Genomic DNA, 15,298 nt, shown 5'->3' with positions numbered 1-15,298 from the left:
GAATCCTAATCGTAGATCAGTGCTCATGCTGTTGATCACATGCTTGTCTGGTTATGAATTATTTGCACACTGTCGCCATATTCCTGGAATAATACCGAGTGTGACATTAAACAAGAAGCAAAATCAGTTGTGCCATTGAATTAAAGTCAATATAACTGAGACCAACAATTTTTTGATAAGTTTCAGTTTGATCAACCTTACTGCCATAGTTCGTATTTCATTGTTTCCAAGATGACCGCAAATGCAATTTCATCAAAAAACGTTAAACCCAAATGAAACTGTGTTATGTGGGCGTGCCAATCATGTCATCCTTTTGTTTGGTCATTTGTCCTGAGTACAGCTAACATACGTATGGGCTGTAATAGTTAATTCAGCTCCATCAGCTTCTCTCTCTACAGACTCTCTGAAGCTTTTGCTTCATAATCAGTCTGTGTATATATCGAGTCATTCATAACTACTTGTCTCTTTCTGTGACTTACAAGAAGACTTGTACCCCTCTCGTATGCCATTATTGCTAAGAGTCCTGGCAAACCAATCAAATCACGCATAGCAAAACATGAAAATGGCGGAACCATTGAACTTTGCAACTTTGAAACTATGCCAAGGACAATTTAAACATAAACTTTGAACTAAAGGATGAACAACTTTCAACAATAAAACATATTTGCGAAGGGAATGACGGTATTGCTGTTTTGCCAGCAGGATGTAGGATATTCTTAGAGTCACCTTTGGAAATTCAGAGTTATCTTTCCTTTATAAAGGTACTAGAGTGTTTTCATCTTAATGCCTGTTTGCGCTTAGACAAGACCCAGTTGTAAACTTCGCCACCCAATTAGTAGGAGACGCCATCCGGCTTGCCGTAATGACATGAGTAGTTATGAATGTGTATCGGTCATAATGGTCATTCACAGAGACATGATGAACATGTAACAGTATTGTCAGTCTGCGTGCTGGGATCGCTTGGCCAAGATTCTCTTTATGTGTCCCAGAATCCCAAGCACTACTGGCCATCAACTCTGCCATCAATGGCAATGACCCTGCCCAGCTGATGAAGGCCCTACAGAACCCAGCTGCCCAGCTGCCGCCAGTCGTCCCGGGGGCGGCCATGTTGTATCTGGAGGAGTTTCAGAACATCAGGACAGATAAACAGGTCAGAAATTGGATACACTTTTCTGAAGGACCATGCATCAGAAATAGGATAAATAATGGCAGTAAAATACTAGATTACAATAAATTATGGTATACACACAATATGAATCAGTAACAACAGGTATGACAGACTTGAGTATTGTAAATGAAATGCCCCTCTGCACACACTTCAGGTCAAAAGATTTACCTACAAAATGAGACAGTAGAATGACGATAAAGGTAATTCTAATGCCATTGTCCAGCAAGTGATTGATAACATTAGAATCTATATGAAAATGTCACCTTTCACAGAATACAGAAGTTATATATCCATAAAATTATCATCTTTCTATATAACCTCACCTTCTAAAATGGCCATCAAAGGAGGAATAGGGACAGATCACAAAGACCAGGTAGAAGTGCAAACATGTTTATACACCTCAAACACATGTCACATTGGACAGTTGAACAAATGTCCCGAGTAGGTAATGGCTACCAGATATGTGAGGCAGATGTGTAAACCTGCCAATGCCTCTAGACACAAAGCAAGTGACTTCTGGAAAGTACTTTGTCCTGAATTATTTTCCACTTCCTCTAATTTTTATGACATAATCATGTAATTTTATAAGAATAAATCGTGGTATTTGATGTTAATGTTTAGTGGACTATTGTTAAGTGATTAATAGCAAAGAAAGATAACTCTACATTATCATTGTGAAATTTAAATAATTAAGCAGATTTATTTATTCATTCATTCATTCATTATTTATAAATTCAAAGTTTATTTGCAGTGTGAAACTGTAAGCAGAAATTATCTTGTAGAATATGGATAAGTAAGATATTATTTGATTGGCTGAAATGAAAACTGACTTTTCCTGGGCATCAGGTAATAGGAATTTTGAACCCCTAAGACATCTTTGGTTGTATACCCACTTTATTGAGAAAGTGTAATCCTAAATACAAGATGTTTAATTTAATCAGATTTGAAATGACATTTTGCATTCATATGCTCCAAGTAGTTAAGGATGACACCTGAAGTCACATCATATCACATCAAATCCAGTGGTTGGGGAACAGATATACCAGCTTTGCACAGATACCATGATAAGTGCATAGAAAGATTTGGTATGTAATGTTTTGATAATGAAACTTGTTGAGAATATCATTGTGACTAGAGCTAATTCTCAGTCTCGATCTCGTACATGGAATGTTTTAGGCACTATCAGTTCAGTTATTACCCAGCCCAAGTTGATCTGTGTTTACCTGTCATCATGGATATGTTTTCAGGGTGACCTTGAGCACCATGAGATTGCATCAGCCATCACAGGTGAGATTTGATTGTTAGAGGGATTTTGGTCTGAGTTTACAGAATGGTCATCATGGCAAGATCAGAACATGAGTGGTGTACATTAACAGTTTAGATCTGGTCTTGACTGCCCAACATAGTAAAATGTAACTAGCAACTCTCTCTCTACAGAAATCGTTTGTGTCTAAACAGCATCAATTTCTGAAAGTTTCAGTGTTATGTGGATCTGATCACACAGTGTTTTCCTTGACTCAGGCTTTTTTAGTGGTTGTATTTGAGTATTTGACTGAGTATGTTTTCTGTTTATGTACATACTATGTACACTATACTCCATGCGTTGCCAGTGCTGACTGCCGTGGCACTCATCAACCAGGCGGTGGACACTGGGAGTCCGGAGAACACCTTCAGTGCCCTCTGCCAGCCAGATGCCCACTTGCCAGAGGTGGATGAGAACAATATGGAGAAATATCAGGATTACTTGGCTGCTCAGAAACACAGCAAGTCTGGGGTAAGGGGGATAACTGCTCAAGTTACCTGCTTGAAAGTGCTTAGACTCCACTTACAAGTTACAAGGAACTGTAAAGTATCTGTTAAGAACAAGTTACAATTTTTTAAACCTTATTTCATGAAGGATGTAATCTGCAATTATCTGTGAAGGGGTTATTTTAAATATTACCCACAGACATACGTTTTAGGCGATGAGAAAAAAATATTTGTTTGTGGAGGTTTTTTGCTCAATCAGCTAATGTTGGAACCATAGATAATAAAATCATATGTCTTGAATTACCAGTCTAATCCTAATTATTAACCCTGAGCCAATTTTACATTTCGCCATTACAGAGTCCATGTGATCTGCTGACTCATCATGAGATCTCAACAGGTGTGGAGACCATACATCAGCAGGTGCAAGAGGAACATGAACGTAAGTCTTACATAGTGGGTAGGGAAATAGTATCAGGAGGTGCAGGGGGAACGTTAACGTAAGTCTTGCATAGTGGTTAGGGAAATTGTATCAGAAGTTGCAGGGGAAACATTAACACAAGTCTTACATAGTAGTTTGGGGAAATAGTATCAGGAGGTGCAGGGGGAACATGAATGTAAGTCTTACATAATAGTTTGGGGAAATAGTATCAGGAGAAGCAGGGGGAACATGAATGTAAGTCTTACATAACAGTTTGGGGAAATAGTATCAGGAGAAGCAGGGGGAACATGAATGTAAGTCTTACATAATAGTTTGGGGAAATAGTATCAGGAGATGCAGGGGGAACATGAATGTAAGTCTTACATAGTAGTTTGGGGAAATAGTATCAGGAGGTGCAGGGGGAACATGAATGTAAGTCTTACATAATAGTTTGGGGAAATAGTATCAGGAGGTGCAGGGGGAACATGAATGTAAGTCTTACATAATAGTTTGGGGAAATAGTATCAGGAGGTGCAGGGGGAACATGAATGTAAGTCTTACATAATAGTTTGGGGAAATAGTATCAGGAGGTGCAGGGGGAACATGAATGTAAGTCTTACATAATAGTTTGGGGAAATAGTATCAGGAGGTGCAGGGGGAACATGAATGTAAGTCTTACATAATAGTTTGGGGAAATAGTATCAGGAGGTGCAGGGGGAACATGAATGTAAGTCTTACATAATAGTTTAGGGAAATAGTATCAGGAGGTGCAGGGTTAACGCTGACGTAAGTCTTGCATAATGGTTAGGGAAATTGTATCAGAAGTTGCAGGGGGAACATAAACATAAATCTAAGATAGTTGTTAGGGAAATAGTGCCATCACGTGGAAGAAGAACATTACTTAAAGTCTCAGATAGTGCTTAGGTAAGTAGTACATCAGGAACAGAAAGGAATATGAAGAAAGACCTTTGATAGTTGTTCAGGAAATAGTACCGAGACAACAAACAGCTGTCCTTGACAAATGCCTTTGATACAAGTTGGTCCTTTGTATAGGTCCTTTTTGTAGATCGTTTGTGTATATCCTTTGTATTGTCCTCACCACACAATATGACTAGGGTGACTTTGGGGCAGAATTTGTCCTGATACGTGTTGTAAATATTGACATTACTGCTCATCATATCCATATAAACAAAGTTTGTGGCTGCCATCCACTAGTATGTCTGCTGGATGTTTATTGCTGACTGTTGACAAACACTTGCTTCTTACAAATACCATTTTGTTCTGAGTGCTGTTTTTTAAATGATAGTTTTTGTAACTTCAGGAATCCTGGCCATCAACAAGATTAATGAGGCCATCACACAAGGGGACCCGGAGGACACACTGGAGGCACTACAAACACCATCGGCGAAACTGCATGGCATTGATGCCCGACAGGCTTACCACTATCAGGCCCTGCTCTACAAGGAAAAGCAACAGAAGGCAGAGGTGAGATCACATTCCGTCTTATATGTCCATTCGCCTGAATTGGTCTCGTGTTTGTCAAGAGTTATGTGATAGTGTCTCAGCATAGCAGTTAAAGCAAAAGGCCTGTGTTTTAGTTCCTGTTTGACACAATGTCTGAAACCCTGAGCTAATGTAGCTATATTATTATTGCTGGTTTACATATATAGGTGATTGAGACTGGTTGGCCAATGGTGGCAATTTACAATATGAAGGTACTTCCCTTGATGTCTTGGCCACATTGTTGGGGAGTCCTAACCTTCGCTAAGTTTTGGTGTGTCGACCACACATCTTTTTGGGAGACAGGTCTGCCCTGGAATTATGAGGATGGATAGTGACCTGATCCATGCAGGATTTTATTTCCATGCTGTGCCAGATACCTCTGTCACTCTGAACTCACATAGGGCTGGAGGACTTCCAAATTCTCATAAGATGATTAGTTGTTGCAACTGTTCAGTAATTTAATTGTAGTGCTGTAGCTTTGTTTTGGTGTTTTGTGTAAAGGAAATTGAATTGTTTGTAAAGGTTTCCTAATAAGTTCATCCTTGATATCTCCAGGGTATACGTTCCAAAAAGTCTCCACTATACCCTAGATGCATCTACGGCTCGGCCCGATAAATTTCTTACCTCCCTTGGCTGGCTTTTTATCCAATCAGGTGTATATGCTGGGAAGTTGAGCGAACCAATCACAACTCACTTTTGCTTTTTGAATTATCTAACCGATTAAACTTGGCAAACAAAACATGCAGAGATTCTCTGAAGGTAGATAGAGATGGAGTTCTTGCATATGTTTTTAAAAGGTTTCGGACCTATAAATTTGTCTGTATGATTTCCCCAAATTGTGAGGCGCACAGCGAGGAAACTGCTACCTTTGTTGACACTGGTAAGCTTCGGTTATAACGGAGGCCTAGCTGATCGGCTATTGTGAGAATGCGGAGCCAGCAAAGGGAGGTGATAAAATTATTGAGTCGTACAGTCAAACCCCGTTGTGTCGAACTCGTTGGGTCCAAGGGGAAAGTTCGACTTATCCGAGTGTTCGACACATCCGTCAGCATTGAAAAGACCAAAAACCAACACGACCACGTTGCTTAACACATCGTTATTTTGCAGTAGGATACACATACGAACAATATATCTTTGCAATATATGTTTACGGCAGTATTGATCTTTAAATTACAACATATACAAATGTAAATCAATTCAATCACTCTATTCGTCATGGCAAATAAATATACATACAAAAAGATAAGAACAAGAATAATTTAACAAACTCACAAGCGATCCCATTTAGTTGACAGCACTAATTCATTTTCAGTCAGTATAAAAAGTTGTATAGTTCATACAAACGGAATCGGAATGTACATACGTGTACATGTGGGGAATTTATCTATGACAGCCTCGTATTTTGTCTCTATTGTCTTAACAGATAATTTTCGCTTTTTAGGTGTAACATGCGATCCAGTTATCCCCCCAGGCTGATCGGGTCCTTCGCTGAATTGCCCTGCCATGTTACTAACCGCACTGGTTAAAAATATTGATCCTACACCTTAAATACTAAACCAAAAACAAAACATCAATTTAGATAATCCAACTCCGTTTTCCTCACTTCTCATTTTGTATTTTCAAGGAAATCACATGGCCGCTAACATAGACTGTCACATGACAACAACATGCGCCATTGTTTGTTTAGAGATATCCTGTCGGTCCATGATCAACGTGTCACTGGTAACAACTTAATTATGGTTAATTGTTTGAGTAAAATTCAGTTGGTAAGTGTGCTAACAATGTGTGTATAGATGCGTAGTTAAACATGTCACTTGATTGTTGAGTCCGTTAATCGTTACTTTTGATCTTTAAGTAGCACGTTTATGAGGATGACTTCCGATTGCGCGACTGAAGTTTTCAGTTGCAACAACCAGCTTTGACAGTTCGAGACAAAAGGGTAAATTTGTACTTGTTAGAGCCTTTGGGGACCCTAAAATGAGTTCGACACAACCGGGAATTCGACACATCTAGTTCGACACATCAGGGTGAAAATAATGATAAATATAAGGAAATCGGCAGGGACCGAGATGTCAGTTCGACACATCCGAGAATTCGCCTCAACCGAGTTCGAGACAATGGGGTTCGACTGTATATGCGTCCAGGGTATAGTGGAGACTTATCAGAAGGTGTACCCTGGAGATATCGAGGATGTAATAAGTTATATAGATATATAAATAGCATGATCACCAGTGATTAAGGTGCTGTTGTAAATCCAGCTAGGGTCCATGCAGGAAGCAAACATTTCGCTACACCCCATGGTCCATAGTGTGGTGATCTACCTTCAGTTGTTGATAATTTGTACCCAGTTATATATATTATATATATTATAACATGCTGGTTTTACATCTGTTCGTGCGGTTTTCTGGTTTTTAATGTAGTTCTTCAACATGTTTTTATACTCTTGAATTATGAGTTATTATGGTTACTGTTTGGCTGAAATACTGCCGATGTGATGAGACATCTTAGCTCATTATACGCATGTTTTTGCAGGCTACAGGCGACGAGGATGCTGAGTTGTGGTTAGAGGAGATTCAGTTGTGTGTGGAGAAGGCCAACAAGGATGCGGAGGACGGCGTCAGGAGTGAGCACCATCTTGATCTCTTCCTACCCTTGTCTTTCTGTGTCATCTTTACACACATCTTTGTGTCATCCAGTTTAACATATGGCGTTTGTCATGTATTGCTACAGCAATACAACTATATTTCTGTTTGCAGCAAACGATACATTGCTTTTCAAGTTATATTGATGTGAAAACATGGGCAGAAAAAAAGTTAAAAATGTAGTTAATACAGATTCCATAAACAATAGAATTTGCACTGTGCCCTTAGCCTTTATGTTTCTTATGTACAATATTCCATCTTTGCTGTTCGCGATTTAGTAAGAAGTGGTTCAGGTTTTCAGTTTACTTGCTGAAAGGTAGATAATATGCCATGATATTGCTAACAGCAGTGGACAAAAACAATACCCACTCTCTCCTTACCCTTGTGTTAACGGAAGTAGAGTATTCTTGATTGTGGCTTTATGTGAAGATACCAACAGATGCTGTTGTTTCTGTGCAAACAGTCACATTTTTAAATCCTTGCTGATATGACAAGAGATAGCCATTGAGTGAATTATTACTTCTTCAGTTTCCTTGGGTGTGAAGGCCATCAATGAAGCCATCAGCGCTGAAGACGTTGCCAGTCTACAGTCTGGTCTTACAAACTCGGATGTGGGTCTCCACAGCGTCACACCTGACTGCACCCCAACCTACATGGGCAGTCTGAAGACCCTGCAAACTGACAAGTCACAAGCTGGTGGGTGCATTAACTTCATCCAAACAAGGCACTGAGGGGCTACTATAGTATTTCTTCAATATTTCATACGAGACCCGAGAAGATTATTATCCGCTGACTTCATGATAGCAGGCCAGATCAGTCCATGCACATGAATTAAACTGATACTGTAACACACGACATATTTGGGATTACACTTTCTTAGTAAAGTACAAATTCTGGTACTTTTTTGGTTGAGTGCCATCTGTTTGATGTTGTTGGTTTGTAGGCGAGTGTGGCAGTGGCTGGATGATGAACAGAACACGGGATGGATCCAAGTTCTTCTACAACATCCACACTGATGCGTATGAGTGGTACCGACAGGATGGAGTGGTCAAGGATCACAGTCTGCTCACCAAAGATGAAATTCAGGTAATGTCTTCGTTCAGACGGAATCACAACATTGAGTTTGAAATCATTTCGTGAGTTTGCCTTTCTACATTTGATAAGACTTAAATGCTTAGGACTTCTTCTCAAACCACAAACGCCTTACGGCTGACAATTTTTAATGCTGATTTTGCTTCACTATTGTTGCCAAATATGCTTTGACACATGCATTATGACAGCAAGCTTGGCTTAAATGTTCAGATGTATAATATTACACATGAACACACGACACCTGCCACAAACATATCAACATAGGAACATACTTTGGAGTGAATGAAAACTTAACACATGTTGATGAAGTGATTAAGCATAATAGTAACATGGTTGTGCCTCTAGCACCACACAGACTATCTGAAAAAAGTCCCCCACCTTCTGATATGAGCACTGTTGGTGCGTACCTGGTAGGGGGAGATGTGAATTTGCTTCATTTGTGTGAAATCTATTTTCAGAAAGTTATATCAGAGGAGACGGCAGCCTATGACCGAGAGTTGCTGTTCAAGGCCAATGAGCCGCGTATCATAAAGCTGCAGGCGATGGTGAGAGGTCACCAGCAGCGAGAGAAATACAAGGAGAGACAGAACTTCATGAAGACACAGCTGCCTGCCATTGTGGCAATTCAGGTACACTTCTGACCATTGTGGCAATATAGGTTCATTGCCCTCCATAGTGGTAAGACAGATGTGCCTCCCTCCATTGTGGCAATACCGGTTCACTACTACACCAGTTTGGTACTACACTACTGTTGCCTCTGTCAGTGTATTGGTGTCTCAAGTGTTTATTTATGTGTTATGCGTATTTATGTGTCATCCTGCTTTCAGTCTTGGTTCCGGGGAGGCAAACAAAGGCGCCAGTTCAAAGGTCGACTGGACTATCTTAACAGCAACGAAGATGCTGCCATAAAAGTAGGTTGCTGTTTCAATGCTCTTACATGTATTGACTTAGTGCAGATCTCTTAATGACACTGTTACCTAGTTATGTGAGTGTAGACATCCTCCTGTTATCTTGTAGCTTCAGTCATACGTGCGGATGTGGCGAGAGAGGAAGAGGTACAGGGACAGGCTCAAATTCTTTAAATCAAATGTGAGTAGTCAGCATTTACAACTTCAAATTATTCTCATAATATATCATACCTAATTTGCAAAACTATTGTTACATGTAAGTTTCACACTAATTGTGCTTAACAAGACTGCCCATGACAATATCACTATGTCCCCAAAGGTAGCTTCTCCTGATGCTACAGCAGCCAGTAAGCTTCCACATCTATGCTTCAGTTGATGGTGAGTGTTGTTACTGTTCCTTGCAGGAGGACAAGATCATCAAGATCCAGGCATTCTTCCGCTCCAATCTGGCTCGCCAAGACTACAAAGCCCTCAGTGAGTAGATGTATAGCAGTATGTCTCTGCTCGCAAACTTCTGACACATCCTGTTTACCAGTTTTGTATGAATGTTTATGATGAAAGAAGGTGTAGACAGTATTAACACAAACATAGAAGTGATCAGTATATGGAAGATACCATGTATGAATGACAGTATTAACACTAACATAGAAGTGATCAGTATATGGAAGATACCATGTATGAATGACAGTATTAACACTAACATAGAAGTGATCAGTATATGGAAGATACCATGTATAAATGACAGTATTAACACTAACATAGAAGTGATCAGTATATGGAAGATACCGTGTATGAATGACAGTATTAACACTAACATAGAAGTGATCAGTATATGGAAGATACCATGTATGAATGACAGTATTAACACTAACATAGAAGTGATCAGTATATGGAAGATACCGTGTATAAATGACAGTATTAACACTAACATAGAAGTGATCAGTATATGGAAGATACCATGTATAAATGACAGTATTAACACTAACATAGAAGTGATCAGTATATGGAAGATACCATGTATAAATGACAGTATTAACACTAACATAGAAGTGATCAGTATATGGAAGATACCATGTATGAATGACAGTATTAACACTAACATAGAAGTGATCAGTATATGGAAGATACCATGTATGAATGACAGTATTAACACTAACATAGAAGTGATCAGTATATGGAAGATACCATGTATAAATGACAGTATTAACACTAACATAGAAGTGATCAGTATATGGAAGATACCATGTATGAATGACAGTATTAACACTAACATAGAAGTGATCAGTATATGGAAGATACCATGTATGAATGACAGTATTAACACTAACATAGAAGTGATCAGTATATGGAAGATACCATGTATGAATGACAGTATTAACACTAACATAGAAGTGATCAGTATATGGAAGATACCATGTATGAATGACAGTATTAACACTAACATAGAAGTGATCAGTATATGGAAGATACCATGTATGAATGACAGTATTAACACTAACATAGAAGTGATCAGTATATGGAAGATACCATGTATGAATGACAGTATTAACACTAACATAGAAGTGATCAGTATATGGAGGATACCGTGTGTGAATGACAGTATTAACACTAACATAGAAGTGATCAGTATATGGAAGATACCATGTATAAATGACAGTATTAACACGAACATAGAAGTGATCAGTATATGGAAGATACCATGTGTGAATGACAGTATTAACACTAACATAGAAGTGATCAGTATATGGAAGATACCATGTGTGAATGACAGTATTAACACGAACATAGAAGTGATCAGTATATGGAAGATACCATGTGTGAATGACAGTATTAACACTAACATAGAAGTGATCAGTATATGGAAGATACCATGTGTGAATGACAGTATTAACACTAACATAGAAGTGATCAGTATATGGAAGATACCATGTGTGAATGACAGTATTAACACTAACATAGAAGTGATCAGTATATGGAAGATACCATGTATAAATGACAGTATTAACACGAACATAGAAGTGATCAGTATATGGAAGATACCATGTGTGAATGACAGTATTAACACTAACATAGAAGTGATCAGTATATGGAAGATACCATGTGTGAATGACAGTATTAACACTAACATAGAAGTGATCAGTATATGGAAGATACCATGTGTGAATGACAGTATTAACACTAACATAGAAGTGATCAGTATATGGAAGATACCATGTGTGAATGACAGTATTAACACTAACATAGAAGGGATCAGTATATGGAAGATACCATGTGTGAATGACAGTATTAACACAAACATAGAAGTGATCAGTATATGGAAGATACCATGTATGAATGACAGTATTAACACTAACATAGAAGTGATCAGTATATGGAAGATACCGTGTATGAATGACAGTATTAACACTAACATAGAAGTGATCAGCATATGGAAGATACCGTGTATGAATGACAGTATTAACACTAACATAGAAGTGATCAGCATATGGAAGATACCATGTATAAATGACAGTATTAACACTAACATAGAAGTGATCAGTATATGGAAGATACCATGTATAAATGACAGTATTAACACTAATATAGAAGTGATCAGTATATGGAAGATACCATGTGTGAATGACAGTATTAACACTAACATAGAAGTGATCAGTATATGGAAGATACCGTGTATGAATGACAGTATTAACACTAACATAGAAGTGATCAGTATATGGAAGATACCGTGTATAAATGACAGTATTAACACTAACATAGAAGTGATCAGTATATGGAAGATACCATGTATGAATGACAGTATTAACACTAACATAGAAGTGATCAGTATATGGGAGATACCATGTATAAATGACAGTATTAACACTAACATAGAAGTGATCAGTATATGGAAGATACCATGTATGAATGACAGTATTAACACTAACATAGAAGTGATCAGTATATGGAAGATACCATGTATAAATGACAGTATTAACACTAACATAGAAGTGATCAGTATATGGAAGATACCGTGTATGAATGACAGTATTAACACTAACATAGAAGTGATCAGTATATGGAAGATACCGTGTATAAATGACAGTATTAACACTAACATAGAAGTGATCAGTATATGGAAGATACCATGTGTGAATGACAGTATTAACACTAACATAGAAGTGATCAGTATATGGAAGATACCATGTATGAATGACAGTATTAACACTAACATAGAAGTGATCAGTATATGGAAGATACCGTGTATAAATGACAGTATTAACACTAACATAGAAGTGATCAGTATATGGAAGATACCGTGTATGAATGACAGTATTAACACGAACATAGAAGTGATCAGTATATGGAAGATACCATGTATGAATGACAGTATTAACACTAACATAGAAGTGATCAGTATATGGAAGATACCATGTGTGAATGACAGTATTAACACTAACATAGAAGTGATCAGCATATGGAAGATACCGTGTATGAATGACAGTATTAACACTAACATAGAAGTGATCAGTATATGGAAGATACCATGTATAAATGACAGTATTAACACTAACATAGAAGTGATCAGTATATGGAAGATACCGTGTATAAATGACAGTATTAACACTAACATAGAAGTGATCAGTATATGGAAGATACCATGTGTGAATGACAGTATTAACACTAACATAGAAGTGATCAGTATATGGAAGATACCATGTATGAATGACAGTATTAACACTAACATAGAAGTGATCAGTATATGGAAGATACCATGTATGAATGACAGTATTAACACTAACATAGAAGTGATCAGTATATGGAAGATACCGTGTATGAATGACAGTATTAACACTAACATAGAAGTGATCAGTATATGGAAGATACCGTGTATGAATGACAGTATTAACACTAACATAGAAGTGATCAGTATATGGAAGATACCATGTGTGAATGACAGTATTAACACTAACATAGAAGTGATCAGTATATGGAAGATACCGTGTATGAATGACAGTATTAACACTAACATAGAAGTGATCAGTATATGGAAGATACCATGTGTGAATGACAGTATTAACACTAACATAGAAGTGATCAGTATATGGAAGATACCGTGTATGAATGACAGTATTAACACTAACATAGAAGTGATCAGTATATGGAAGATACCATGTATAAATGACAGTATTAACACTAACATAGAAGTGATCAGTATATGGAAGATACCATGTATGAATGACAGTATTAACACTAACATAGAAGTGATCAGTATATGGAAGATACCATGTATAAATGACAGTATTAACACTAACATAGAAGTGATCAGTATATGGAAGATACCATGTATAAATGACAGTATTAACACTAACATAGAAGTGATCAGTATATGGAAGATACCATGTATAAATGACAGTATTAACACTAACATAGAAGTGATCAGTATATGGAAGATACCATGTATGAATGACAGTATTAACACTAACATAGAAGTGATCAGTATATGGAAGATACCATGTATGAATGACAGTATTAACACTAACATAGAAGTGATCAGTATATGGAAGATACCATGTGTGAATGACAGTATTAACACTAACATAGAAGTGATCAGTATATGGAAGATACCATGTATAAATGACAGTATTAACACTAACATAGAAGTGATCAGTATATGGAAGATACCATGTATGAATGACAGTATTAACACTAACATAGAAGTGATCAGTATATGGAAGATACCATGTATGAATGACAGTATTAACACTAACATAGAAGTGATCAGTATATGGAAGATACCATGTGTGAATGACAGTATTAACACTAACATACAAGTGATCAGTATATGGAAGATACCGTGTATGAATGACAGTATTAACACTAACATAGAAGTGATCAGTATATGGAAGATACCGTGTATGAATGACAGTATTAACACTAACATAGAAGTGATCAGTATATGGAAGATACCATGTGTGAATGACAGTATTAACACTAACATAGAAGTGATCAGTATATGGAAGATACCGTGTATGAATGACAGTATTAACACTAACATAGAAGTGATCAGTATATGGAAGATACCATGTGTGAATGACAGTATTAACACTAACATAGAAGTGATCAGTATATGGAAGATACCGTGTATGAATGACAGTATTAACACTAACATAGAAGTGATCAGTATATGGAAGATACCATGTGTGAATGACAGTATTAACACTAACATAGAAGTGATCAGTATATGGAAGATACCATGTATGAATGACAGTATTAACACTAACATAGAAGTGATCAGTATATGGAAGATACCATGTATGAATGACAGTATTAACACTAACATAGAAGTGATCAGTATATGGAAGATACCATGTATAAATGACAGTATTAACACTAACATAGAAGTGATCAGTATATGGAAGATACCATGTATAAATGACAGTATTAACACTAACATAGAAGTGATCAGTATATGGAAGATACCGTGTATGAATGACAGTATTAACACTAACATAGAAGTGATCAGTATATGGAAGATACCATGTATGAATGACAGTATTAACACTAACATAGAAGTGATCAGTATATGGAAGATACCGTGTGTGAATGACAGTATTAACACTAACATAGAAGTGATCAGTATATGGAAGATACCATGTGTGAATGACAGTATTAACACTAACATAGAAGTGATCAGTATATGGAAGATACCGTGTATGAATGACAGTATTAACACTAACATAGAAGTGATCAGTATATGGAAGATACCATGTATGAATGACAGTATTAACACTAACATAGAAGTGATCAGTATATGGAAGATACCATGTATGAATGACAG

General features: G+C 37.3%; 1 protein-coding gene across 2 annotated transcripts in view; it reads left to right on the top strand.

The window, feature by feature from the left end:
- LOC137277392 (ras GTPase-activating-like protein IQGAP1) overlaps positions 1-15,298 on the top strand; it is a 111,577-nt gene that overhangs the window by 59,824 nt on the left and 36,455 nt on the right. For both annotated transcript variants that reach the window (XM_067809099.1, XM_067809098.1), the window contains exons 13-24: positions 990-1,150; positions 2,416-2,455; positions 2,779-2,942; positions 3,275-3,356; positions 4,657-4,820; positions 7,371-7,461; positions 8,009-8,176; positions 8,424-8,566; positions 9,031-9,201; positions 9,400-9,483; positions 9,590-9,661; positions 9,885-9,954. In XM_067809099.1, coding sequence (XP_067665200.1) covers positions 990-1,150; positions 2,416-2,455; positions 2,779-2,942; positions 3,275-3,356; positions 4,657-4,820; positions 7,371-7,461; positions 8,009-8,176; positions 8,424-8,566; positions 9,031-9,201; positions 9,400-9,483; positions 9,590-9,661; positions 9,885-9,954 — 1,410 coding nt within the window. The remainder of the gene's footprint in view (positions 1-989; positions 1,151-2,415; positions 2,456-2,778; positions 2,943-3,274; positions 3,357-4,656; positions 4,821-7,370; positions 7,462-8,008; positions 8,177-8,423; positions 8,567-9,030; positions 9,202-9,399; positions 9,484-9,589; positions 9,662-9,884; positions 9,955-15,298) is intronic.

The sequence above is a fragment of the Haliotis asinina genome, chromosome 3 (genome assembly GCF_037392515.1).
Source record: "Haliotis asinina isolate JCU_RB_2024 chromosome 3, JCU_Hal_asi_v2, whole genome shotgun sequence".
In the NCBI taxonomy this organism is placed as follows: Eukaryota; Metazoa; Mollusca; class Gastropoda; order Lepetellida; family Haliotidae; genus Haliotis; species Haliotis asinina.
The sequence above is the reverse complement of the archived record's forward strand: the minus strand, read 5'-3'. Positions and strand labels throughout refer to the sequence as shown.